The sequence below is a fragment of the Penicillium oxalicum genome, chromosome III (genome assembly GCF_001723175.1).
Source record: "Penicillium oxalicum strain HP7-1 chromosome III, whole genome shotgun sequence".
Classification (NCBI taxonomy): domain Eukaryota; kingdom Fungi; phylum Ascomycota; class Eurotiomycetes; order Eurotiales; family Aspergillaceae; genus Penicillium; species Penicillium oxalicum.
The window spans coordinates 2,235,973-2,261,279 of record NC_064652.1 but is presented as its reverse complement, the minus strand read 5'-3'; the positions used below and the strand labels follow the sequence as shown (position 1 = coordinate 2,261,279).

The 25,307-nt window shown below is 52.7% G+C and overlaps 8 protein-coding genes across 8 annotated transcripts; 6 read left to right on the top strand and 2 right to left on the bottom strand.

Moving 5' to 3' along the window:
* POX_c04225 (uncharacterized protein) lies at nucleotides 1-6,923 on the top strand (the record flags this gene model as incomplete). Its single annotated transcript, XM_050113108.1, has 3 exons — nucleotides 1-410; nucleotides 925-5,626; nucleotides 5,709-6,923. The coding sequence occupies 3 exons, from the start codon at nucleotides 1-3 to the stop codon at nucleotides 6,921-6,923; spliced, it is 6,327 nt and encodes a 2,108-aa protein (XP_049970664.1).
* A 914-nt stretch (nucleotides 6,924-7,837) lies between these two features.
* On the top strand, nucleotides 7,838-9,217 carry POX_c04224 (uncharacterized protein; the record flags this gene model as incomplete). Its single annotated transcript, XM_050113107.1, has 1 exon — nucleotides 7,838-9,217. The coding sequence occupies one exon, from the start codon at nucleotides 7,838-7,840 to the stop codon at nucleotides 9,215-9,217; it is 1,380 nt and encodes a 459-aa protein (XP_049970663.1).
* Nucleotides 9,218-9,576: 359 nt separating this feature from the next.
* On the bottom strand, nucleotides 9,577-10,560 carry POX_c04223 (60S ribosomal protein L10a; the record flags this gene model as incomplete). The annotated part of the gene is made up of 3 exons (XM_050113106.1): nucleotides 9,577-10,120; nucleotides 10,293-10,470; nucleotides 10,542-10,560. The coding sequence occupies 3 exons, from the start codon at nucleotides 10,558-10,560 to the stop codon at nucleotides 9,577-9,579; spliced, it is 741 nt and encodes a 246-aa protein (XP_049970662.1).
* Nucleotides 10,561-10,922: 362 nt separating this feature from the next.
* Nucleotides 10,923-11,696, bottom strand: POX_c04222 (uncharacterized protein; the record flags this gene model as incomplete). The annotated part of the gene is made up of 1 exon (XM_050113105.1): nucleotides 10,923-11,696. The coding sequence occupies one exon, from the start codon at nucleotides 11,694-11,696 to the stop codon at nucleotides 10,923-10,925; it is 774 nt and encodes a 257-aa protein (XP_049970661.1).
* A 1,452-nt stretch (nucleotides 11,697-13,148) lies between these two features.
* On the top strand, nucleotides 13,149-15,424 carry POX_c04221 (uncharacterized protein; the record flags this gene model as incomplete). The annotated part of the gene is made up of 8 exons (XM_050113104.1): nucleotides 13,149-13,403; nucleotides 13,493-13,521; nucleotides 13,591-13,630; nucleotides 13,686-13,965; nucleotides 14,029-14,142; nucleotides 14,211-14,536; nucleotides 14,604-14,999; nucleotides 15,080-15,424. 8 exons carry the CDS (start codon nucleotides 13,149-13,151, stop codon nucleotides 15,422-15,424), a joined length of 1,785 nt encoding a protein of 594 aa, XP_049970660.1.
* A 1,415-nt stretch (nucleotides 15,425-16,839) lies between these two features.
* Nucleotides 16,840-17,753, top strand: POX_c04220 (ADP-ribosylation factor; the record flags this gene model as incomplete). Its single annotated transcript, XM_050113103.1, has 4 exons — nucleotides 16,840-16,987; nucleotides 17,130-17,374; nucleotides 17,465-17,530; nucleotides 17,661-17,753. 4 exons carry the CDS (start codon nucleotides 16,840-16,842, stop codon nucleotides 17,751-17,753), a joined length of 552 nt encoding a protein of 183 aa, XP_049970659.1.
* Nucleotides 17,754-19,328: 1,575 nt separating this feature from the next.
* POX_c04219 (uncharacterized protein) lies at nucleotides 19,329-21,734 on the top strand (the record flags this gene model as incomplete). The annotated part of the gene is made up of 1 exon (XM_050113102.1): nucleotides 19,329-21,734. One exon carries the CDS (start codon nucleotides 19,329-19,331, stop codon nucleotides 21,732-21,734), a length of 2,406 nt encoding a protein of 801 aa, XP_049970658.1.
* A 1,527-nt stretch (nucleotides 21,735-23,261) lies between these two features.
* POX_c04218 (uncharacterized protein) lies at nucleotides 23,262-23,683 on the top strand (the record flags this gene model as incomplete). The annotated part of the gene is made up of 2 exons (XM_050113101.1): nucleotides 23,262-23,538; nucleotides 23,586-23,683. The coding sequence occupies 2 exons, from the start codon at nucleotides 23,262-23,264 to the stop codon at nucleotides 23,681-23,683; spliced, it is 375 nt and encodes a 124-aa protein (XP_049970657.1).
* Nucleotides 23,684-25,307: the final 1,624 nt, after the last annotated feature.

Here is a 25,307-nt window from a genome sequence, read left to right as displayed (position 1 = left end):
ATGATCCCATTCAGCTTGGCGGCAGTGACGTTCACCAAACTCCTGTTCTTCCTCCCTTCTTCTCACCTTCCGTGTCTCTCTCCCCTGATCCTGGGTGCATCGCCATCAGCCACTCAGCCCCCATCTCCCACCGAGCCTCCGGTCCGCCTGGTCATTCTCTTCTCTATCACATTTTGGCATCTCGATATCGGCAGCGCTCTCGATCGCTGGCGATCGACACTGCAGTCCAACAAGCGTGGTTCCCCAGCCGACGCCCCGAACGAAGCTAACGAAGCTAACGATCTGGCCCGCTGCCCTCTCCGTCTCAGTCCGGGCGCGTCGAGACCCCCTCCTCTCCACCCCTCTTTCACTGGCCCTTTGGCCCATCCGAGAAAAAGCACTGGAAAACCGGCCACCAGAGTCGAACAAACGTCAGTGCCGCTAGTCACTCTCGTCAGCTCTCCCATTTGTCCCTTGACAAATCGTCTGTGCTATTTTTTGCCCACGGCCCTAGAGACTGCAGACGCTCCATACTACTAGTACATCGTGCGTGTACACCGATACAGTACACGCTTCAAGGCGTCTAGTCAGCGCTCGGCCGGTACTCATCTCACAGACTCACAGCTCGATCGCACGCGCACAGTTCAGCAGTCGATCTCTCCATTCTTCCATCCACCTGGTTTCCCACCGCTTCAAGATCGTCGTCGATTCTGCGGAGGAAAAAGAAAAAAAAAACACCAATCCCGGAATTCCTTCCTGGGGTCTCTCCATTCATCTTCCTCCCCCTTTCGCGCTTGGTCGTTGGTTCTTTTTTTTTCGAGCTGAATACTCCGTCTCAGTGAACTCGATTGCCCGTGAACTGCGAGTGTTCTTTCCCTGCTCCACACCCCTCCCCCCAAAACATGCTTTTTGATGGGGTTGTGTCGCCCAGCGAGTGTTTCGTAGCCTGAGTCGATTCATCCCGCAAAAGTCCACCCGTCATATTCAAACAAGCCGGCTGGGCGTGATTTCTGCTGAGAGCGGGACAGCGCATCGCCTCTTTGTTGTCCGCGTTGGCCCTGGAATATGCACCATGTCCAGCAGCGGTGTCGAAGAGCAGCCTGGTATTCTTCGGAACCCCGATCCGCCTTCGTTCGGGCGTCAATCCTCGGCGCCCGCTCTGGGCCAATCCGCGCGCCCCAGCTCCTCATCCTTTGAACCCTCCCCGAGCGCTCTCTACCCGGCGAATCCCACGTGCTTCTCGTCAGAGTCCAATCCAGACTCCGCTTGGGGTGACGACGCAGGGGAAAACGCACACTTGGGTGTAGACGGGCGCTCGTCTCCAGAGCCTGACGACTTCTACCGGCATGAGGGTCTGCCCACGGCAACTGACAGGGACATTGGGTTGAACGATGTGACAAATGCAAGGATGGCAATCGGCCATGACAACCTGACGGACCGAGTGTCCCCGTTGCCAACATTATTGTCAACTGACAGTCTCAGTCGCGCTCGTGGGAGACCACCAGCATATCGGTCAACATCTGATTCGCCAGTCACCAGAGGTCTCTCGTCAGCAGCATCTTCCTCTTCCACAGCCAGAGCCCGACAGCCTTCCTTCAAAGACCTGATCCAGAAGTTCAACAAGGCCTCGGACGAGATCCTGCCTTTACCATCCTCCGTTTCCCGAACAACCTCACGAGCCCCTAGTCCATCGGGCGGTCTGGAGAGCGAACCCCAGTCGAGAAGCTTACCTCGCCGGTATCACCTTCGCGACGAATATCCGACCCTAGGCACAATCCCGGATAATCGTACGGTGCAGATCGATCTTGCACCTTCTCTGTGCGGAATTGAACGGACGGGACCCGGTTCACTGTCTGAAGATACTGTCGTCGCACCTCCTCCACTCTCGCAACGTATTCCGAAATCGCATCCTCGGCGGCCGCTCTTTGGAGAGTTGCTGTCACTCAACACCCAGCTGAACACCGCAAGACTTGGGATTCCGTCGCACGTCCAGCGTCGAGGCTCTGAGGGAAGCCTGCCCAGTCCCAACCCGGCCTTTCTGGACCAAGTTCAGCTTCCTCGCGCTTGCTCGCCGCTGACCCCAACCGCGTGGTATCGAGGAGAGACGAGCTCGTTGGAAGCAGTGCAGCCGGCGACAAACGGGAGACACACTCACCACCGTAGGGTGCGCAGCGATCTTTCGGGCAACCCTCTCAGAGAGCCCCTTGCCGATCCGTGGATGCCGGAAATGGCCATCCCTGGGCCCTTGCCGCAGACGAAGCCGGGAGATCGGTCTCCCGGAAGCCCAAATTCCAGATCCCGCATTCCTGTTTCATCAGCCCGACTGCCTATTGCTTCCGACTCAACAAATCACTCTCCATCTTCGAATTCCACCTTCAGCAAACGGTCTTCCGCCATTCCTCTGGCCCCCAAGGGTAGCAGTCGTCTTCCGAAGCCGACCGAAAGAGACAGCCCGCCCCGCTCGGCGGAGATCGGATCTGCTTCTTTTGCGATGACGGCGCGCGGAAGACGGGACATGACGATCAGCCGAAGCCGTACACAAGTACCGGAACAGAGTCAGCGCCTTCAGGCCTACATTGCTGCACCACCTCCCAAGAAATCGCCACCTTTGCGTAGCTCCCGCCCTCGCCAGCCAGTCTCTCACGGGGGCCCTATCTCCCCACGGTCTCGAATCGAAGACCGAATCTCAACATTGCAACGGCATACCGGCCGTGATCACGACTCCGCCCGGAGTCCTCGAGTCCGATCCAGACGATTTGCCGAACTAGGCAACGTCGATTTTGAGACTCGTCGACAGCGGATTCAACAGGCCTTCAACCGAACAGTTCAGGAAAATGAACGAAAGGAGGAAGCCGCTGCTCAAATTCGACGCCAGGCTCAGGAACAGCAATCGACAGAAGCCGCGGAGAAAGCAAATACCCCTGTAGCCGGGCAAGTCCCAACTTCCCCCGCCCGGGTTGAGGGAGATCTCTCCTTGGCGATATCCGAGATGTCGACGGCGGCGGTAGCCCAGCCAGTCGGCGTGCCTGCAGTGGAGGGGCAAGCGACTGCCCTTCCAAAGTTGCACCTGGACACGACCATGAGCACGACGGAAACCCATGTGCCACATACAACGATGGACTCGCCCACGCTGGGAACGGTCGATGGTCCTCACGAACTAGCTGATCCAATCCAAGACTGGAGCCATAATTATGACGTTGAACCAAACTCAGCCGTCTCCGCTACCTCGAGCGGCACTCACGTCACGCAATTCGACCCAGAGCCTCAATCGGGCTTCCTTGAACGTAAACCAAGCTTGTCTAACCGGACTCTTTTGAACCAGATCATGCAGATCCGCGAATCAAGCTCGAGCAGCGAGTCCTGCGATGAACCCGATTGCAGTCTCTCAGAGACGGATGATAAGGCGTCGATCAAGATTATGCTTCATGAGCCCCCAGTCTTGGACTCCGCCGACAGTGGACATACCGAAGAGCCTCCGGCTGTGGCTTCGCAGGCTGATCGATCCATGAATGACACGCAACATCGATGGAGTATAAGCTCATGGGACTCATCGATGCACAATAATCAAACGTCGACGTGTGATGAGCAATGTGATGACAGCGGAGAAGACGCGGGCTTCCAAGACGAACAGGCCACTGGTGTACTGACGCAATCTTGCTCTGCGACTTCGCTGAGTGCCCCTTCATTCGACGACATCGACCACGAATCTCCCATCCAGGGCGACATCGGTATCATGGGTCCTGATACCGTCGAGTTTTCCCAGCTCAAGCGGTATTCCCGGGCATTCTCTACGCCTCCGAGCCTTGTAAAACAAGGACGGTGGGATTCTCGTCGAGTCACGCAGTTGTACCTGGAGGAACTGACGCGAGGTGGTGCCAATAATACCACCAATTGGCCGAGCACCGGAACTAGCGCGGAAATTCATTCTGCCACAGCTCCCCACGTAACGCCATTTGCTCACTCTCAGGCCCATGGCCAAACGAGCGGTATCACGGACGATCCAGTCGTGATTCCGAAGTTTCATGAATTCCCAGGTGCAGGTGGCGCATCAGAGTTCCATGAAGTATTGAGGTCAGACGCTCAACCATCGCAACAGTACTACCCTTCCGCCACGTTGGCTGGACCAGGTGACTGGGAGCACGCCTCCCCATCGATGGTCGATTGGATGCAGGTTGCTGCGGAAGACGGTGCTTTGACTCCTGGAAATGAACGGGATATTGCGGACGATCTTTTGACCCCGCGCCTCCAGAAGGGGCCAGCGGAACTAGAAGCCTCCATTAGCCATGACTCGGGTCTTGGGCTGTCATTTGGCGGGGAACCGTCTGCCCGTGATCCGGTGGAATTGCCCGCGAGCACGTCTCACGATGGCGTTGACTTAAATGGCAAGTATAAGGCCCTGCCTCACCTACCCTCGATTGCTGTATCACACAGTATTCGGAGTAGCCAAGACTCCTCGTTCCCTCGTGATAATCTCATATCGTCGCCTCGAGCACCAGATTCATCTGCTACATCACTGGCACCATCGACAGAACAGTCCATGCGGGAGGAACCGCGCGGGACCCCATCGCCGGAGCAGAAGCAGCTGAAAAAACGGCGCAACGTCATCAAGGAGCTCATCGACACTGAATACACCTTCGGCAAAGACATGAAGGTTGTTGACGATATCTACAAAGGCACCTCGTCCTCCTGCTTGGACTTATCGGCAGAAGATGTCAAGATCTTGTTCGCCAACTCGGATCAGATTACGCAATTCTCGTTCAACTTTCAGGACACATTAAAACGAGCCGCTCGCAGTGTCTACATCATGCCGAAATCCCAGCGCTGGACCAGCAAGCGGAGTGCACGTAACGCTCGTTCAGCCAATACGTCAGAGGACCCGGCAGGCAGCGATGCGGGTGCGTCGGACCTCGAGAAGGATCGTGCCACTGCCATTGGGGAGGCTTTTCTAATGCATATGTCTCAAATGGAGAAGGTCTACGCGGAGTATCTGAAAAATCATGACGCTGCTAATAAGAAGCTTGAAGTCCTTCAACGCAATCCCAAAGTGTCCATCTGGTTAAACGAATGTCGAGAATGGGCGTCAGACCTCACCTCTGCATGGGATCTTGATTCCCTCATCGTCAAACCTGTGCAGCGCATTTTGAAGTATCCGCTTCTCTTGTCCGAGCTTCTGGCCTCCACCTCGCCCGACCACCCTGACCGTGACAATATTCAGAAGGCTCTCCAGGGCGTCACTGACATCTCCGTTCGCATCAATGAGATGAAGAAACGTGCGGATTTAGTCGTTCAGGTAGTCGGCCGGAAACGCAATCAGTCGGATGTTCGGACGGGGTTATCCAAAGCTTTCGGTCGCCGCACAGAAAAGTTGCGCCAGCAGGTTGGCATATCTGAGATGTTTTCTGACAAGGAGTATGAGTACTTGTCACAGAAATTTGGTGAACATTTCGCAGAGTTGCATGTGATCAAGAACGATGTCTTGCTTTATAAGGAAGGGATGCAACGGTCTGTTAGCCAGCTTGGGACGTGTGTGCAAGCAATTGAAGGAGTTATCGATGTGTCGCAATCCAGTTACCAAGAACTGGAGCGGAAGTGGCGCCGATTCAACGCGACATTCCAGGAGATTGTGACGGTTGCGCTTCCTGAACATGTAAGGATTTCCCCCACGCTTGGCAGCACTTAGGGGTGTGTTTGGACTTGAGTTCTGACTGACTTTTTTTTCTCTCCTTCAGCTTGAATTGGTGACAAAGAGGATACAGGGTCCCTTTGATTCGATCATTCGACTCTACCAAGGGCCCGAGCGAGTAATGAGGAAGCGCAACAAACGACTTCCGGATTACGCGCGCTTCAAGGCCGCCAAAGACCGTGGCGACAAGCCTGACCGGAAATCTACTGAACAAGGAGAGCAATTCATAGCTTTGAATGAGACCTTGAAGGAGGAGTTGCCCCAGCTCTTCGCCTTGACGGGCAAGCTTATGGAAGCAATCTTAACGGATCTGATCAAACTACAAACAACGTGGTGGAGCCTCTTCCAGTCGCGACTGGAAGAGCACGTGGATGACTTCCCCGACGACGTTGGGAGGTTGATCAATGAATGGACAAACGATAACAGCTTTGCTGAAGCACAGGTCCGCTCCCTCGGCGTCTGCAATGGCTCCTTACTCGCCGAGACTGTAAACCTGGTGAACTTCAACACATCCTCCAATGTCAATTCTCCTCGTCGACCTTCTACCATGAGCAGCTCCCACAATCGACCAGGCTCAGTGACGGCGGAATCTCCAAAGCTGTCGAGCGACTTCAGCATGGGCGGGCTCTTCCAGTCGCCCAACCTGAGTATGGCCAGTGTTAGCCGACACCGTGCGGATTCTACCTTCTCCGGACGAGGTCCGTACCCGGAGACTCCAGAGCTGGGACGAAGCCAACTCCTGCAACAAGTGACAAATACCAGTCGATCCTCTTCCGACATGCGACTGAGTATTGAGCCATTTCCTACTTTGCCGAGCCTGAGCCTGGATGCGCCATTCCTGGCCGACGTGATGAGTGTCTCACGGAGCGAGACTGAAGCGCAGTCCAATTCGCCCACTGATCGATTCTCCGGATTCTTTTCCTCTGCCATGCCCATGTCAGACAATCCGTATGAATCCGAGGCTCCTCGAGGTCCCAGAGCTCTCGCCGAGGGTGCCAAGGTCCTGTTCGTTGCAGCCAGTCTGTGCCCCTTTAAGATCGAACCTCGAAGTGAGGCAGGGTATCCCTATCTGATCTACGACACTGGGGCGGTCTTTGACGTCTACGGAGAGAAAGGGGAACTGTGGCTAGCTTGCAACCAGGATGAGAATCCAGATGAGCCTTCCGCTGTGCATACCGAGACCAACAGTCATGGGCGGAGGCCAGAGAAGGAACGCACAGTTGGATGGATCTGGAGTAGACATTTCGTGAAGCTGGCATGATCGGCAACGCTCAACCCAAAGCAGAAGTCGTCGTGCGCGCGTTTGAGTTTCTCACGAGATCCTTGATCTCCGTCTTCATTCCTGTATTATGACGCTTTGGGGCTCAACCATACCCTGACCAGCATTTGGATGCGAGTTAAGCGAGTGCACCGGTGTCATTTCTTGGATTTTCTTTCCCCATTTTGAACATTTCTCCGTCGTGGTTTTGGTTGAGCTCCGAGGGTCATCGCTTGATCAGCATCTTGGCTATTTTGCTCTGGCTTTGCATTTTTTTTTTCATTTATGATTTTCCTTTCTGACACTTTTGCAAGAGCTGGCTCCGAGATATGAGGGAGCAGACATGTACAAATAGATACCCAATTTCTTTATGTTTTCCTCTTGAATGAACATCCGGTGATGTTGATGATATCCCGCTACCATCTGACTGCGCCTAAAGAATTCCCTACTGGATTTATTGCATCTATACAGACACGTTACCGTCTGATACCATCCTCTTTTCGTGCGAGTTTGCCCTGGAAGGAATGCTTTTTGGATAAGGTTGGTGCCCGATCTGGTCAATTCTGTGCCCGCCAATTCTAGATACTGATGGTTGTATATCCGAAGATTTATATTGGAGGATGGTAGTGGTCATGGAAATTTCTCAGAAGCGAAAATAAAAGAAGTGATGATCGGTGCTTCCTACGGCCCCCATAGAATAACCCGGTCAATGAAAACGAATGAGATTAATGTCTACAGAAACTACTTTGTAGGTTTAGAGGGGGGGGGGCAGTTAATGCGAACATGTTGCGTGGTGGTGCAATTTCCCTGCGACTACGCTCTCCGCCTACATCAGCCTCGTGGCAGAAAAAAGACAATGCGCTCTGTGCCATCGACAGAGGAAGGCATCATCTATCCACAGACCCAACCACGCCGCGATGAATCCACAGATCTCATTGAGAGCCCATCGGGCCGCTCAATCGCAAAGAGTTTCAATCTGCCAGCTCTGCGAATTCTCGTCCGCTCAACCCCGCCGCTCCTTTCCTGCCGGTCGATTGACGACGACCCCCCGAAAGTCGGCTCCAGAACGTCCTCTCGTGTCGCCGACAACGCGCATGAGCCTGCCGCAAAGGCTCACTTGTCAACCCGCTTCTCTGCGTTACAAGTCGCGTCAAGCATCCTTCATCGGCCAAAATACTCTGAAGACTGAGACAGCGGCAGTGGAGGAATCGAGATCGGAGGAAACTCCGGACACGAAGAGCGATGACGCGACCTCGGCAACATCACCCCTCTCACTGCGGGAAATCACTCTCATGACACAAAGTTGCACGCAAACGGCATCAGAACTCTTAGCACGCTCCGAAGTGCCTGACAACGAGGAGGTGGAGAAGATTCTTTTACATTTCAAAGAGGCGGCCCAAGCAATCGCTCCCTACTGGGATCTCCGTGATGAGAACCCATCCAGTGGTGAAGGCAACGCCCTCTCATCCTTACTTGAAATGCAAGAGACCGATGGACTGGCCACGCAGATGCACGACGTGGAAGAGACGCTCCGCCGCTTGGCCGACCAAATATCCCACACCATGACGCAAATCATCAAAGATGAAAAAGTATTCATTTCTCCAAAAGCACTAGAGCATTACGTCCGCGCGCAGTGTACCTTGAACCGAGCCGAGCATTTACCCGAAATCTTCCATCTCTACGCCAACAAGCCCATTCCCGAAGAGAAAAGCAGCCCGCCTAAATTCCACAAGGCGAATCCCAAGGACGTGAACAGCGCGGTCTCCGAAGACCTGGCCAACCAAGCCATCGACGTCGCGATCAAACAGAAGAATCTGCCTCTGGTGCTCGCGATGATCGACAATACCTTTTGCGCACCTGCCTTCCACCGCGCCAAGGTCTTTCGAAAAGCGGCCGTCCCTCTGGCGGGACTGGCAGCGGCTCCAGCCGCCTGCTTCACGCTGGCCTCGTGGGCTTCAACTTTGCAAAATACCATGGACCCCAGCACGGCGACTGGGATTGCCTTTGCCGCGTCGCTGGCTTACGTGGCTGGAACTTCTTCGATTGGCATCTTGGCCATCACCACGGCCAATGATCAAATGAAGCGGGTGACTTGGCTTCCGGGGATTCCTTTGAGACATCGATGGCTTCGAGAAGAAGAGCGCGCCGCGCTGGATAAAGTTGCGTGTGCTTGGGGCTTCCAGGATCCGTATATGCATGGCGAGGAGACGGGCGAGGAATGGGAGAGTCTGCGGGAGTTTATCGGTATGCGAGGCATGATTCTGGATAAGACGGAGTTGATGGAAGGGATGCAGTAGTAGATATGGAATGATAGTGGTGTATACTGTGCATATGGAGTCATGTTGATTAGAATGCGGGTTCTCGGATATCCATCACCGAAGAATCGATCATGAACCCTTCCAGCGCCTCGTGTGCCGCGGAATCTTTTGCTCTTACTGGTCAGACTCTCTGTCTTCTCGTGAAACGCAAGTGATGCGCATAAGGTAGGTAGAGCAAAGAACCAAAAAAAAGAGTGGAAACTACGAAGAAAGGAACCGGAAAAAGGGGGTTGAGGCCGTGAGAATCATAATTTTTTATTTTGGTGGTGTAGAAACTATGACACCCAAAGCCTTGAGACACTCAACAAGAATTCTGGCGCAGCGAAGCGACAGAAAATCTAGTAGAGGCGCTTGGGGGGGGACATGGTAGCCTTGACGACAAGGCTGCCAACGTTCTGCCAGCCCTTCTTGAGGAGGGAGACGAGGTAGTTGATGGCGAGCATCAGGTTGGCGACGAGCTCCTCCTGGGTCATGCCGACGTTGCCGACAGCGACACCGAGGCAGAGAACCTTCTTCAGCTGGAACTTGATGGTGGACTTGACGTCGGTGACCTTGACGGCCATGTCATCAGCGTGAGAGATGGGGGTGGGGAACTTGCCGGCTGTAGAGTTGAAGAGAATTAGTATCGATACAATATTGCCGAACGATTCTGGGGTTTCCGAAACCACCATGCGGAACGAGAACTTACCCTTGGACAGACCGGGACCAAGGAGACGGGGAATCTGCTTGATCAGAGCCTCGGAAGCAAGGAAGGCATCGTACTTGCGAGCAAGCTTCTTGATGAGCTTCTTGTTCTTGTTCAGCTTCTTCAAGTCGTCGGTGGACATGGCATCAATGCCGTGGTGCTTGGCACGGTCGAGATCGTGCTGGTCACCGATAATGCTAGAAGAATGGATCGAAATTAACCGGCTGTCCTACAGACGTAGAAAAGGTTGCCGCGCCACTCTCGAGATCAGAGCCATTCTCGTCTGATTCGGTTCCGAAACATTTTCACCCGGCTCGACTCAAGGGAACGGCGGAAACAGAGGCAAAGAAGGAAGATCTTGAAACGCACCAGATGGACATGCCGGGGCGGGGGACGGAAGGCAGCTTGATGGTGCCAGAGAAACGCTTGTCACGCTGGGGGTCATAGTTCTTCAGACCGATCTGGAGCTCAACGGTCTCAAGGAAGTTACGCTTCTTCTCATTGAGAGAGTAGTTGAGCAGCTCATCGACATTCTGGCGCACTCCGGCTGCACGGGGGTATTAGCGATCGCGTTGCTTCAACGGATTGACAGCGACCGAGACGAAGCGTAGAACATACCGACTGTGATCTTCGACATGATGGCGACAGTCTTCCAAAAGGTTAACTTATGGTGAGGCTCTACGCTGAAGTCTTGAGGAGAAGAAAATGTAGTCGTGAATTTCTCCGCTTGTGGGTGCTCACTGTGCGGCTAAACCCAATATGGACTAGCGGTGCCCTCAAACGAGAAAATTACTCAGCGCACACGTGAGCCTCCCGACCTGCGGCAACAGACGGAGGGGCCTGTTGATCCGGCCCGAAGAGGCTTTTCAGGCCTTACTGCCTGAGGGTTACCAACTGCCTGTTCACGCAGACTCTGGATGAGACGGTTACCAAATAGAACGGGAGCGAAAAAAATGATTGGGATTGGAGTCTCAGATGCTTGTGGCCCTGACAGTTGTTCTAGCGACACTTTGATATTCTAATGACCAACTCTAAGCATGTTACATAAGATTTTGAGCCCCCATGGTTCTCGATCTCCAAAGAGGTGTTGACCACTTTGAACCCTAGTCTCTCGTAGAGTCGCTGAGCACGGGAGTTCAATGTCTCAACCTGGAGCGTGATGCTGACCGTTTCCGCTCCGACTGCCTCGCCCTCCTGAGTGGCTGCTGCGATTACCGCTTCCATGAGACGCTGGCCGTATCGCCGTCGTCGGGCCGTGGGAGAGACGAACATGCCCACAACCAGGTAAACCAGATGCGCACCTCGCAACTCGGCTGAATTGGGAGCGGTAAAGGGGATATGATATCTCCCGTTGTGGACGAAGACTTCGTAAGGTTGGGTGATGTCTGGCGTCGAGGCCTCGTCAAATCTGGGAAAGATGCTGGGCCCCAACAATGTCACGATACCGAGCCATTCTTTCTGAGGCGAGTCACAGATGCCGCAACTTTCATCATCGCCGCGGGCGAGATCTGTGGCTGGCGTGACTTCACTGGGATCGTGGATACAGCTCACAGCGGCATAATTTCTGCCTGCTGGATTTTGAATTCGCGAGAGCCACACTTCATCGGAGAATTGAGATTCGTCCTCGTATGTGGAAGAGAAAGCTTCCGGATTGGCTTGGAGACCATATAGGCGTAGTTGTTTATATTGTTCCATCACCTCTTGTCTCTCAGCCGATGATGAAAACGAATTTGGCAAAGTAATAATCTCGCCGAGATGAGAGAGGGAGGGCATGATGGGCGGAACAGTAGACGCAGATTAGAATCTTGCGACCTTGGTGTCTTCTCGACACACGTTGGAAGACTTGCAAAGTGCGAAACAGCGAAGGATGATGAATGCTCGTGACCCGAAAAGAAAAGCGAGCAGGGCAGTGGTCGACTGACGATTAAGTAGCTTTTTTGGTAGGAGTCATATTATCAAGTGTGACTCAAGCTGAAGATCGAGTGTCACCCTTCGCCTCAGCCACGATAGGTTAGTGAGAAACTCGACAGGGGCTAGGCGGTGATATGGAATAGGCCTTTCTTCCAATACAAGCAGCGGTATTGTTCACGACAAATTCATTTCTCTACACGATGACAGGGGGGCCCAGATGCAGAATGCGAGAGTTAGGTAGATGGGAGGAAAGTGGCTGCTTGACTCACATACGTATGTTAGTACCTTATCTCAAGATTCGACGTAGCCCAGAACTACAAGACAAATAGGGTATGATGGCAATATGAAGGATCTGGCCTTCGATCTGGAAGTGCCCAAATTTGTCGTGCTACAATTACCTATTCGTCCGATCTACCGTTCGTAAATCTCCGTCAAGGCAGGGTCGACTGGGAAATGACCTGGATTCGTTTTTATCTACGATAAAATGATCGGTCGCATCCAGCTGCCTGGGCACAGTGGATGCCTACCCATTCTTGCATAAAAGGAATCCACCAAGCTGCCTGCTATGCTGACCTTAAGACCATCAAGGAGTGAATCGCTTGTCAAGACACGCTATCAGAACCTCTCGGTGGCAGTGCGATTTGTTCCCACACCACCGAAATGGCCTGGTGGAAAACAGAACGGTGCTCGCTCGATTCGGCGTCACACATTGCCAGCCCCCCTCATTTGACACACTCTTGCTCTTCAACGCAAGTCTCATTGTCAACAGACGACCTGGTGATCACACAACGAAAACTCTCACATAGGCCTCGGGCTGACCAAGACAAGCCTTCTCGACTCTGGAAATCGCAGCAGGTTGCGGCACCACACTGCAAGCAGGGTCTGGGCAGGAATGGATCAGCTCGTGAAGAGGCGGCCAGTGCATGGCCGCCCAGCTGACTCGGACGCTAAGCGTGACGGCGCAAGCTCAGATGACTCGTGCCATTCTCAGCATCCATTTAGAGCTGAGCAGCCCGAGACCCGATCGTATAAATTCTGGCGCCCAGCCCTGCGGACGCAGTGTAGTTTAAAGTATTTTTGCCTCGTGTTCTCAAGTCACATCCCTCTATCTGTCCGCCCGCTATTCACCACGCATACGTTGTACACCTCCACTTGAGAAGACCGACCCACTGCTTCTCATCACGGCGCAGAATACGTGCAACCAGGGCTCTAATCACGCGGATCGTGCGTACACTTGGACGGAAGAGAAGGGACTTGAGATTAGCGGGCCACTACCAACAATTCATTATTATTCTCACCAACCACCATTGGACAATGGCTGGAAGATCTCGCGAGGTTGATAGCGAGTCACCAACTCTGGGAAGCTACTATGCCAGCCTTCGAGGATCTCACGGAGGCCCCTTGGAGGAGAAATTCAAAGATATTGATGAGCAGACGACCTTTGTGGAATACATGCAGCGCTTACGGAATTCAAAGACTCGCAATTTCATACTAGACTTTGGAAATGAAGATGCTTTCTGCGCTACAGATCTGGATACGGAGGACTTTCAAAACATACAGAATTCAACCGTAAGTTACAAGCACCAGTTGACGAGGAGCAAGGGGACTATGTGAAACTTCATCAACGATGGACGGATTAAACTGACCGAGCCTGGTAGAAACCAAAATGCTTGGGAACCAGGTGGATGTAAGTGGAAACCTCGCCTTATCAGCGGAGGACGAGAGATTGTATCGAATCTCACCTGTGAAAATGCAGCCATATCTGGAATCCTGAGCAGCAAAAAGACATCATCAAGGTGCGTCAGAGCTACTGATTCCCTTGCAAATGTGTGGTACTAACATTGCTTCTAGACCATCACATCCCACTACGGAGTCTCTGAAAGACTCCAAGGCATGATGTATACAGAGCCTTATCACGACTACACGCCACCACCCCCTCAAGCAACAAATAGAAGTCTCTCCCGGCGATCCAAACATCTGGCACCGCAAACGGTGGAGGTTGAGCTCGACGACGTGGAGAGCAAATCTGCCTTGACCAAGGCTTACCAATCTAGGTCGTTCGAAAGCCTCACATTTGGAGAAGTCACTGACCAGATATGGCATTTTTCTTCGGTGGATTATGGGTCTCGGTGTGAGTGGCCACCGGAGAATATCCCACTGGAAATTTGTCATTGACACTCACCATCAACAACAGATACTTGTGTGGGCTACAACACATTATTCGTCGCACCCGACGTGGTTGTGGAAAACGGCCAGGACCTGCCCGAAGGTACACGACTCTGGTCATGGCTGATTCTTTGCGACGATGGTATGCAACCAAGCGATTGCCAATAGTGTGTACGGAGTTGAGCTTCAACCTTACTGATCGGGAATAAGGAACACTTATTTCAATCCAGGAAAATCCAGCCCGACAAATCGAAAGACTGACTGAGAAGGAGCAACTGGCCGTATTAGATGTTGTCCGTCGCAATATTCGATTCATTTTCTCTGGTATCTCGAAACAACACGCCAATTATTCTCCAAAAGACTCGTTGGTGACCGTCCGAGTGAGACAATTCCACGATGTTGGGCCAGACCAGGCAACGATTAAGCAGGAGGATGGCTCAAGTCTGCTCTTTTACTACCTGTTTGATGATTGGGTGTCGAGTTTTGGGTTGATTGCTAAGCGTCAGCACCAATATGGAGTGTCGCTTGAGCAGCTTGTAAGTTGACTGGAGACCAACCTGGCATGGTCGCAAGTTTGATGACCCGCGCTCATATCTTGAACAGAGAAAGCAAATGCTCGATCGACCCGTTGTTGATCTCGTTGATGAGCTCCACTGGCTGGGCCGACGACTTGGCGTGCTCAAACGTCTATATCAGAGCTACGAGCTTGTCATGCGACGGCTTCTGCAAAGACAGAGGCTCTTACGCGATGAGGCCAAGGCTTTCAAGCCTCAGGGTTTCTCGATTGGCAACACGTTTTCAGAATCTGATTTGACAGAGCTTCGACAAGGCGGTCTTGTGAGCGAAGGCAGTCCTTTTGGTTTGCATGACAAGCCGGTTGGGGTCGCTCTGAGTTCGGCGGCGGTGGCGCGATTTGAGCGTCTGGTTGACCGCATCAATCTCTACTGTTTGAGCGAAATTGACACCTGCCTTGTAGAAAAGGAATCTTTGACGTTTCTGGTAAGAGTCCCTCTCTGCATGGATCGACACCATGCTGTCCGTCGTCAGTTCCTCTAATCCTGTTGGCCCTGTCTGCATAGAACTTCAACTTGATCGCACTGAAAGACTCTCAAGCGGTCGAGAAGCTGACTCGAATCACCATCTTGCTCGCCAAAGCGACCATGCTTTTTCTACCCGTTAGCTTGATGACTGGCTATTTCTCTACCGAACTCCAAGGCGTCAAGAACGGATACACCCAGGCTCAATACTGGGTCGCCTTTGCCGTGATCTTTGTGTTGACAGTGCTTGCTTTGACCATCTTTGGATTTGCCAGTGACACGGTCGAGGGCAAGACGATCTACCGGTCTCTTGTCAAAACCTTCTTCCGGAGATCACGAGACAGGATCACCGGACGTGGACGACGCCGGGCTGATGAGCAGTCATAGGGCCTTCCAATCTCCTCGGGGGTCGCTCAAGTCCAAAGAAAACTACGACTACGACTGGAGACTCACTGCAGGGCATATACATATGTGGCATACGATGGGATTCCTGTAGAATGCAGGGAATTGAAACGCATTGTGGCATCCCGAGTGAGGATGTGAGGTTACGAGAGGAAGTGGCCCGTGATCGAGAATGGGTACAAGGATGGACTGTGCTCACTGCCAAGTACTCGTGGCTCAGTGCTCAAGTTTCGCCAGTCATTACGCTCCTGCAGGCGGCTCTTAGTCGCAACTCTGACTGACCATAGACAAAATGGCGAAGACCTTCAAACATAGAGCTTGGCACTGTAGTTCCCCAGGTCCTACAAATGTAAAGTCCCCCATTTTGCTAATGCAGGCAGCATGTGTACCGGGCTGCGCTCCCAAAGTCTCGAGAGTGGAAGCCCAGATTCGTCGCGGTATTCGTATTACCCGTCAACCAAGGGACAAGATCAGGGCGGGCGTTCCTCTTTTCGTGTCCTTGGGTATCGGACATACGGGCAACACCGTGTCCTTAAGAAGTTGCTGGTAACAAACCACAACCCAACTTCATTCGAACAATATGTATAGAGGTCGGTAGCTGGTTCCAGGGGAGAAATATGACAGGCTGTGGATACACGTATACCACATGCGATGAAAATTGCTGCCTACTAAATTTCCCAACGTCACGAGTCTCAGCTCTCTCCTTATCTCCAGCGTGGCAGTTCGCCCGGATCCAAGGTGCCTCGACTGTATATAAATACCAGAGTTACCGAGTTCCTCGAGGCTCCAACTCCAGCGTCAGCCTGCCCACCGGTAAAAGCTGGGCCGACCGCAGCCAAAAAGTATCCGCCAAGCCAGCAGATTACCATACCTGACCTCGTCGATACCGTCCGCTTGTCATTCCAACGTGCAGTGCCCGTCGTCAGGAACCACGCTGACCCAGCATCGACTGCCGTATGGTGGTATTTCCGCATCGAACCTGAAAAAAAACACCCCCCTACCCACTTCCACTGGGCTTGGGTGGCCTTCCTTTCACAGTCAGCCTAAACTCCATCATCAGCCTTCTCCTCCGTTTTCCTCTCCTCTTCTTCCCTTAACCATACTATCATACCCTCCATCCATCCCTCAGTGCTACCGGTAAGCTCGTGCCCGTCGGCCTTCCTTGCAGCAAACCTCGCTGCCTCCCCCTCCAAGAAAAACCCACTTCGGACACCCCTGACCGCAAGAGTCCACAACACGTTTTCCCACCACCTTCCATCATCCTCCACCTTGCCCACCCCTCTCTCCTCCTCTCCTCCTCCCCCCTCCCCCAAATCGTCTAGACTCTGTTCCCCTCACAGACGACTAATTTTTTTTTGATTCGCTCTGTAATCAATCACAGGCTTTGAGGCTCCGTCAACATGGGTATCACCGTCTCGAAGTTGTTCGACCGTCTCTGGGGTCGCAAGGAGATGCGAATCCTTATGGTTGGTCTTGACGCCGCCGGAAAGACCACCATTCTGTACAAGCTCAAGTTGGGTGAAATCGTCACCACCATCCCCACTATCGGTCAGTCCGCTCCATCATGCGTCTTCGTATTCTGAGATCAGGCGATCTTTTGCGTTCTTCCCCGCGATTCATATCCGCCGTATTGCCATCCGGTCTTCCAACGATCCAAAGCTGACTGGGTGGGGCGATTTGAACTGGATAGGTTTCAACGTCGAGACTGTCGAGTATAAGAACATTCAATTCACCGTGTGGGATGTCGGTGGTCAGGACAAGATCCGTCCTCTGTGGCGCCACTACTTCCAGAACACCCAGGGTATCATCTTCGTGGTGGACAGCAACGATCGCGACCGTATTGTTGAGGCCCGTGAGGAGTTGCAGCGCATGTTGAACGAAGATGAGCTTCGGGATGCTCTGCTCCTGGTGTTCGCCAACAAGCAAGATTTGCCCGTACGTATACCTTGGCCACCCCCTCGGCCACGCCACTCGTGGCATGTGGAATCGCATATCATTCAGATTACTGACCGTGCGCGTGCTTAGAATGCCATGTCTCCCGCCGAGATCACCCAGCAGCTCGGTCTCCAGAGCTTGACTCGTCGTGCTTGGGTGAGTATTTCCTTTTTCTCCTTTGGCATCCGTTCACGCCATCCCACGCCTTCCCCTTTCCCTCCAGATCGGGGGGAAGGAAACGTCTTGTGAATTGACTGACATTTTTCTTCTTTTTTCCCTTTTCTAGTTCATTCAATCCACCTGCGCTACCACTGGTGACGGTCTGTACGAGGGTCTGGAGTGGCTCGCCGACACCTTGCGCAAAACCAACCGCGACTAAGCGGGTATTACGGCGAATTCGATTTTGCAATCTATCTTTTTCACGTTGGGGACGACTGGAGATGGGACGCGTGTACGTAGTAGGGCAAGAGAAATACCACGACAAGTCTACACATGATGGATTGACGATGACGACGGCGGCCGGGGGGTTTTCTGCGCAACGCCGGTTTCGGATGGACCAGTGAACCCTCCATTTGGGTGGGAGTTTTTTCTTATTTCTTCTCTCGGTGCTCTATGTGTTTGAAGTCTTCCACGGCTTGGTTACTCTTCGCTTTACCCTTAGCCTCATTTGTTGTTCTTCTCTTTTTGGGACTCCGCCTGGATGCCATGTTCAAAATTGCGGGTTCTCCCTTTTGCTTTGCCATGACCTTTTGAGCCCCGTAATCGGAGTCATTCTGCAGGTAAGTTGCGCGTCCAGAGGAGCGCTCATCCTGTATCGCGACAACGGGACCGGGGCAAGCCGCGGCAAATTGGCTGGGGGGGAGGTTTCTGGTCGTGTGGGGAATTTTCAAAATGTAAATTTGTCTCCTGGACCGGATATTCTGATCGCTCAATGATGCTTCAAGATTGATTCACGAATCAAGTTACCGGTAGCTAGAAGACCCGAGTTGTTTCTTCGAATTGAGATCTCCACTAGGTACTCGGTAGGTAATAGACTACGATGGCTGGGGCTGGCTGCAACTCGCGAGACTAGACCAGTCGGCCTCGTCAGAGCATCTCCTACAAGCCAAACGACCAGACCCAGGTGGGCCTGGAGGAATACCTACCATCACAAAGGGAAGCAAAGAGACCCGAAAATACGCCATGCACATCAATCATCACCAATAGGACAATCTGATTTTCCACATGATGAGCTATGGATCGTGGCATTTCATCATGGTTTCAGGGTCCTCTGCTGCCCCCGTGACCCTCTCTCTCTCTCTCTCTGATCGGATTGTTTGCGATCTGTTGTGTTCACACGGCGGGCCGGGTCTTGGCGTTTCGACCTGGCCAGACTCTCCAGGTCGGCACGTGATTCATCTTTTTTGCTCTTGCGCAGGTCTATTCGTCTTGGGGTGTTGATTCTTTTTTTTTTTCTGACAAGGGTCTGTGACATCTTCTGTATGTCGACCGATATCAGGAGTCCTAGGGAGGTGCAGCTGGCTCAGTTTGCAAGCATTATCCGAATTGACGTACTCAAGTGGGTTTGCAAACGACCCGATTGTCAAAGTACGCTTTTCTTCCCCTGAACCTGGCCGCCTCCCCCCACTCAACACTAAACGGACAATTGCCTGGCCGACACGATCTCTCGCCTTGGAAACTCCGCAAGCGGCAACCCACACCCAACAACGGGATCGTCCTCGTCTGCCCCGTGGACACTTATCCTCCCTCTCCTCTTCCTCCTTGCTCCCTCCGGTGCTATTCGCTATTCTTATTCTGGTGCTCTTCCACTGTGTCCATCCATCGGACATTCGGTGACTGCGTCAGTCTTCGACAACAGATGTGCCCGCAAACTTCTCGATTGGACTAGTTCCCGCTATCATCACAAGCCCCCTCAAGTCCGTACCTCAATGGTGACAAAACCTGTGCCGACACGATGACGGTTCAAGCGAGGAGATCTTCCGCGGCTCACAGCAAACCGTCTCCGTACTCAACGCGCAATAACCCCCAAGACAGCGACGTGGAAAAAAATACTCTCAATACCCGCCAGCCCTACTATAATCATCATCATCACCACCACCAAAGCGATGGCGATGACGAAATCTCCGACTCTGGAGCCGGTCACTCTTCCATATCCTACCCACCGTATGGCGGCGCGGCACGACGTCGTACGAGGCCTCCGATCGGCTTCCGAGTACCTCAACGGATCATGAGATGGCTCTGTTTTGCCGTGTTTATCTCCCTTGTCCTCTTTATCCTGACCCTCTTCCGCTTCACAATATCCTCCTCGGTGTCCCCCGTGGAGGTGGAGCTCCCCAAAAATCAGCCCGTCAAACCTCCACTCTGGGAAAGTTTCCCTTTCTTAAAACGATACCACGGGGGACTTACAACCCTGGTGAAGCGCAGTGAGAACGTGCCCGAATATCCTGGTGACAACGCGGATGGATTGGCGCTGGCAGAAGACTCTCCCACGCAGGCTGACGAAAACCACCTCAATGCTCGAGGATTGGCGCCCAAGATGTCGAGCTCAGCCTTCGACCCATACCCGCAATACGATTCGGCGGAATACATCGCCAAGTACGGCGAGAAACGCGAGTGCTTCTTGGACGAAAAGAACTCGGTACGGGTCCCCAAGCTGCAGTCGTTCCCCGGTGTGCCCAAGGGCTTTCCGGACCCCGTCATGGGTTCCAACACCATGTTGGGAATTCGGGATGATATGTGTTTTGATCGCTTTGGACGGTTGGGCCCGTATGGGATGGGCTATGGCGTCAAAAAAGGCGGCAGCGGAGCCGGACTGGACGGTCATCGCGATGGCATTGAGCCCATCTGGGAGGATGTCCCTCCGGTTGATTATCGGCAGGTGAACTGGTCAAGCGCCCAGCAGCGTTGCATTGCAGCGAACCGCCACCGATTCAAGGCTCTACCTGAACCCCGGCTCAATCGCTTTGTGGCAATGCCCGTGGGTATCCCAAAGGTTGAAATTCCCACGCCCCAAGATGATAGCAAGGTGGAGCCCAAACTCGGATCTGACCGCTTGTCGCGAACCGCGGTGGTGATTCGGACCTGGCACGATTTCAAGTATACGACAGAGGATATCCTCTACCTGCGATCTGTCATCTCCGAGTTGGCATTGCAATCTGGCGGCGAGTATACCGTGCACTTCCTGATTCACGTCAAGAGCAACGACCTGCAAATTTGGGCCGACGATGAGACCTATGAGCGCGTCCTGAATGAGGCCCTCCCCGAGGAGTTCCGAGGGATGGGCACACTCTGGTCAGAAGCACAAATGTCTCTCATTTACCCTGCGCTTGAAGAAACGTTTGCGCGCGGGCTTCCCGTTCATGGAGTCTACCGTAGCACTTTCATGCCAATGCAATGGTTCGCCTATCAGCATCCCGAGTATGATTACTTTTGGAACTGGGAAATGGACGTTCGCAACACGGGCCACTGGTACCATTTTTTCGACAAGGTGGTCAACTGGGCCAAGGAGCAGCCCCGCAAGGGACTATGGGAGCGTAACGCGCGCTTCTATGTTCCGTCGGTGCATGAATCGTGGGAGGACTTCCGTCAAATGGTCCGTGTGCAGACCGAGATTGGCACAAACAGTCCCAACAATCTGTGGAGTCCCTACAAGCCCGGCCCCGATGGTCCAAACGGCGACAAGAACGCACCCAGCCTGCATCAACAAGGGGACAAGCCCATTTGGGGGCCTGAGCGACCCGATGAACCCGATATCTTTGAGGTTGATGGCGAGGGCATCCCGCCCACGACCATAGAGAAGGACCGGTACACTTGGGGCGTGGGGGAAGACGCCGACTTGATCGTGTTCAACCCGCTGTACGACCCGGAGGGCACAACGTGGCTGCTTCGTGATGATTATAGTGGATATCGCCGCGAGAATGGGCAGGGCCCGCCGCGGCGCACCGCCATCATCACAGCGTCACGGTTATCCCGTAAGCTGCTGATCACGATGCATCGCGAGACAAGTCTTCGTCGCCATACCATGTTCTCCGAAATGTGGCCCGCCACAACCGCTCTGCACCACGGGTTCAAAGCCGTTTACGTCCCCACGCGGTTTACATTGACCGCCGCTGGCCGACACGATACCTGGAATCTGTCTTTAATGCTGGCCGAAACGGCGCCTCGGGTGGGGCTCGTACATCAGTGTTTGGCGATCGCGAGCACAATTTTCGAGGCACGACCTGGTTCTACTCTGCTGGATTCTCGCCCAATCTCTGGCGCCGCTGGCTCGGACTTCGTGTGGACGATTTCGGGGGTGAACAGTACGAGCTGGCCGGTGAGGGCCGCTTTTGTCTACCACCGATGCTTCTTCATCCCGTGAAGGATGTGCAGTTGGTGATTGACGAGGGTCAACTACCCAAAATCGAAGAAGAAAAGACCGAGGAACAGTAGAAGTTCCAGTCAGATGTCCTTTGTCACACTCGAGACGTCCTCCCGGTCCCTCATCACCCCCGTGTCTCCTTTCTATGTCCTGTCGAAAAAAAATCGCCTCTTGCACGAATATTCAAGCACATATCGCCCGTGGATATATCACTATCTTGCTTTTGCCCTCACGGATCTCTCGCCGCCGAATCTTGCGGGGACTGCATTTTCTTGGACACAATTACCATATTCTGCATGATTGTGCGATTTCTTTCCGGGCTCTTTTGCCTTGTTTTTTTTTCCTGTCCATTTTGCTTCGCGTTCCTAGATTCTGCAAAACTCTTCATGACAACTCCTTGTATAATGTCTTGTCACAACTGTTGGAAATACTACTTGGCTCGGATCATGCTGAGGCTCTCTGCCCGCGTGACTATCCGAACTCTTTTTTTTTGTTTGTGGGCGTGTTGCTTCCTGATGCCGGTGACTTGCATGGCGAATCATCCATACAGAGGGCGTTTTTCATGATTGCTTTTTTTCCCCCTTCTCGCCACTGTTGCTTTCCGAGGTCACGATCTCCCTTGCTCCAGGGCTCTAATGTTGTCACGACGTGCGTGTTTGCTTCCGTTTAGAATTGTGATACCTCAATCTGCAACGTCCCCTTTGGCTATCTCCGATGGTGCGTTGGGAATGTTTGATGAACTTGTTTGAACCTCTTTTGGTATTGAATGCCTTTGTAGGAAAGTCTGTGTCTTCGCTTTGTGTACTAATTGATAAGCTTGCTATCGAGGGTATGAGGCCCGGAAGGGTTATCCTGGTGAGGGGATTGCATGTAGTATGAATGGATGATTGCTCATCAGGTGTAGAGGTTTTGGATTTTCATTCCAGTCATGTTGATTGCTACCGACTGATGCCGAAGACACTCTGTCGTCAAGAGACTCCAGGCAATCTTTGATCCTATCATCCTGGCGCCTTGGAGGATGAGTCTACTCGCTGATGGCCTATTCCTCTCGAGATCGTGGACCGGTTATCACCAAGGGAATTCGAATGCCTCTTTATCTAGATGCCCATGCGTGCCATGCTATTTTGATGATGATAATATACAAGCTTAATGTATGACTTTTGCACCAGTCGGTCACCTACTGCTCTCTCTCTCTCTCTCTCTCTCTCTCTCTCTCTCTCTCTCTCTCTCTCCATTCCCATCACAGTCCGGCTCTTGAGATTGGAAAAAAGTGCCCAGTCTTTAACTTACCGGCGCCATCAACACCTCCTTACTCTCCACCACCTCTTTCCCCGACACCTGCCAATCTCTTTCCCCCCGATGTGTCACTTTTCTCAGTATATTCGAAGTCGAAGCTGCTGCTCTCCTCTGCCCACTAACCGACCCATTCCACCCCAACTCCCTCCTCGAATGATCCTCTGCCCGTCTTTCCTTTTCTCTTCGTTCCCTCTCCCTCTCCCTTTCTCTACCATCCCCATCCACCAAAGCATGCCCCCCCAAGAAAAACCTCCGAAAACAGAGTCCACATTCATACACCCCGTGCGCATCTCTGCCAAACATCAAACACGTCCGACAGACGCGATGGCCACAGCGCATGACAAAAATCTCGACTCCGCCGCCCGATTGCCCATCCACCACGCAAGTGTGACAAAAGTGCGTGGGGAATCGGATCTTGGGAATGGTCATGCGCCGTTCAATCTCCGAGGCGAGTTCTTTGCCCTTTTCGACGCGGGCGCGAAGGATATGGATGCGGGTTTTGAGTGTTGTGAGGGTCTTTTGCAGATGGGGGTCCTCTGTTGAGGGGGTGTTCAGGTCTGGGCTGGGCTGGTGGTGGTGATGATGATGATGATGATGGTGGTGACTGGAGGGAGAAGAGGGAAGAGGAGAGGAGAACAGGGCAGGTTTGGTGAGAGATGGAATTGGTTCTAAATGGAGAATGGGATGGTAGAGTTGAGCTGTACGGTAGCGTGGATCTTGGACGGCGTGTTGTTCGAGAAGCCAGCGACGGTGGAGTTGGCGGTTGAGAAGGATGGTGAGGATGATTTGGATGGCTTCGCAGGCGCGATATTCGGCGATGGGGTCGAGGGGCCAGGGAGAAGGGGTGGAGGTCAAGGTCAAGGTGGATGTATCATGACTGTGAGAATTTGTACGGTGGGAGGATGAGGATATCGTTGTAGATGAACTCATGGTGGACGAGCCAAGAGAGAGAGAGAGAGAGAGAGAGGATAACAGAATGGAAGCCGCGTGGCAGATTGCTTGTGTTTGGTGTGAAGTCAATGGACAATCCAAAAAAAAAAGGAAAACTGTATCAAGTATACTGTAGAGTCTACAGTGTAGAGTTCGAAGAGGTCGAAACCGACTCAACTCAAGACCTCTTTATGAAAATCATCTCAGTAACCCGATGGGCAGCAGACTACAATTATAAGTTTTGATTCGAAGCGCATCATGAGAAAAAGCACCTCCTCCTCCTCCTCCATCCCCGATAAAGAAAGTGTGTAATCAGAGCCATCCCAAGTCCAGCGATGGAAAAGAAAAGAAAAGAAAAAAGAGCTCGCATCGTGGCCATGGGAAACCCAACTTGGACTCCACACGACCTCCCCACGCAGCCACAACCTTTTGGAGAAGCATCGCCGCCGACTGATTCGACCAAAGTGGGACGATGGCGTCGAGAGTCTAGACTCTCCCTCCATTTCAAATGGACCACCAGTCCGAATGGATCCTGACTCCATACCAGTAGGCAGGTATTGTATATGACTACATTTACCCAGGTAACCTTAGGTATAGTACCAGAGAAGAACTGCATAAGTCACTAACAAAATCCCATATTTATACGCGTTTTGCATCGCATAACCACGGTCGATCGAACCCAAATTCCAAATTCTCTCAAACCTTTAAAAAAAACATAAACTTCAGGAGAAAAAGCAGAAGAAGAGAATACGGAATGTTCCAGAGCAGAGCCGCATTTGGCTGGTCCCGGGGTCAAGACCGAGATCGAGACTGAGAACCGTAGGAGTTTTAGTATGACTCCCTATAAGGTTATCTGACCACATTATCAGCCCTTCCGATCGCACTTTGATTCTCATAGAGAAGGAGGGGGAAGGGTCTAGGTTCACTCTTTTTTTTTTTTAAAAAAAAAAAAGAGTCACTATCTCCAATTCCATTATTGATCATAATGCAATGAGGCTATGAGATGTATTCCATGAAAGTATCGAGCGATCCACTCTCCTCCACCGGCACAGGTAGGCTTTTTTTTTCTTGTCCGAAGACCCGGACATAATCAGACTTTCTAGGACATCATCCGCGCCGTCACTCAATCCATGTACATGTACAACATGCATGTCGCCTTGTGATTCAGACTATAATAGTATAGATCAAACGCCTCCAAGGGCCCACACGAGCACAACTGAGGTCTCCCCCTTTGGAACCCAACCGGAGGAGGAGGAGGAGGAGGAGGAGGGGACTGTGCCCAACAGTACCGACTTTATAGTCTCCCGAATTATGCATAATCATATTCTACCAGGTCCTTGGGACTAC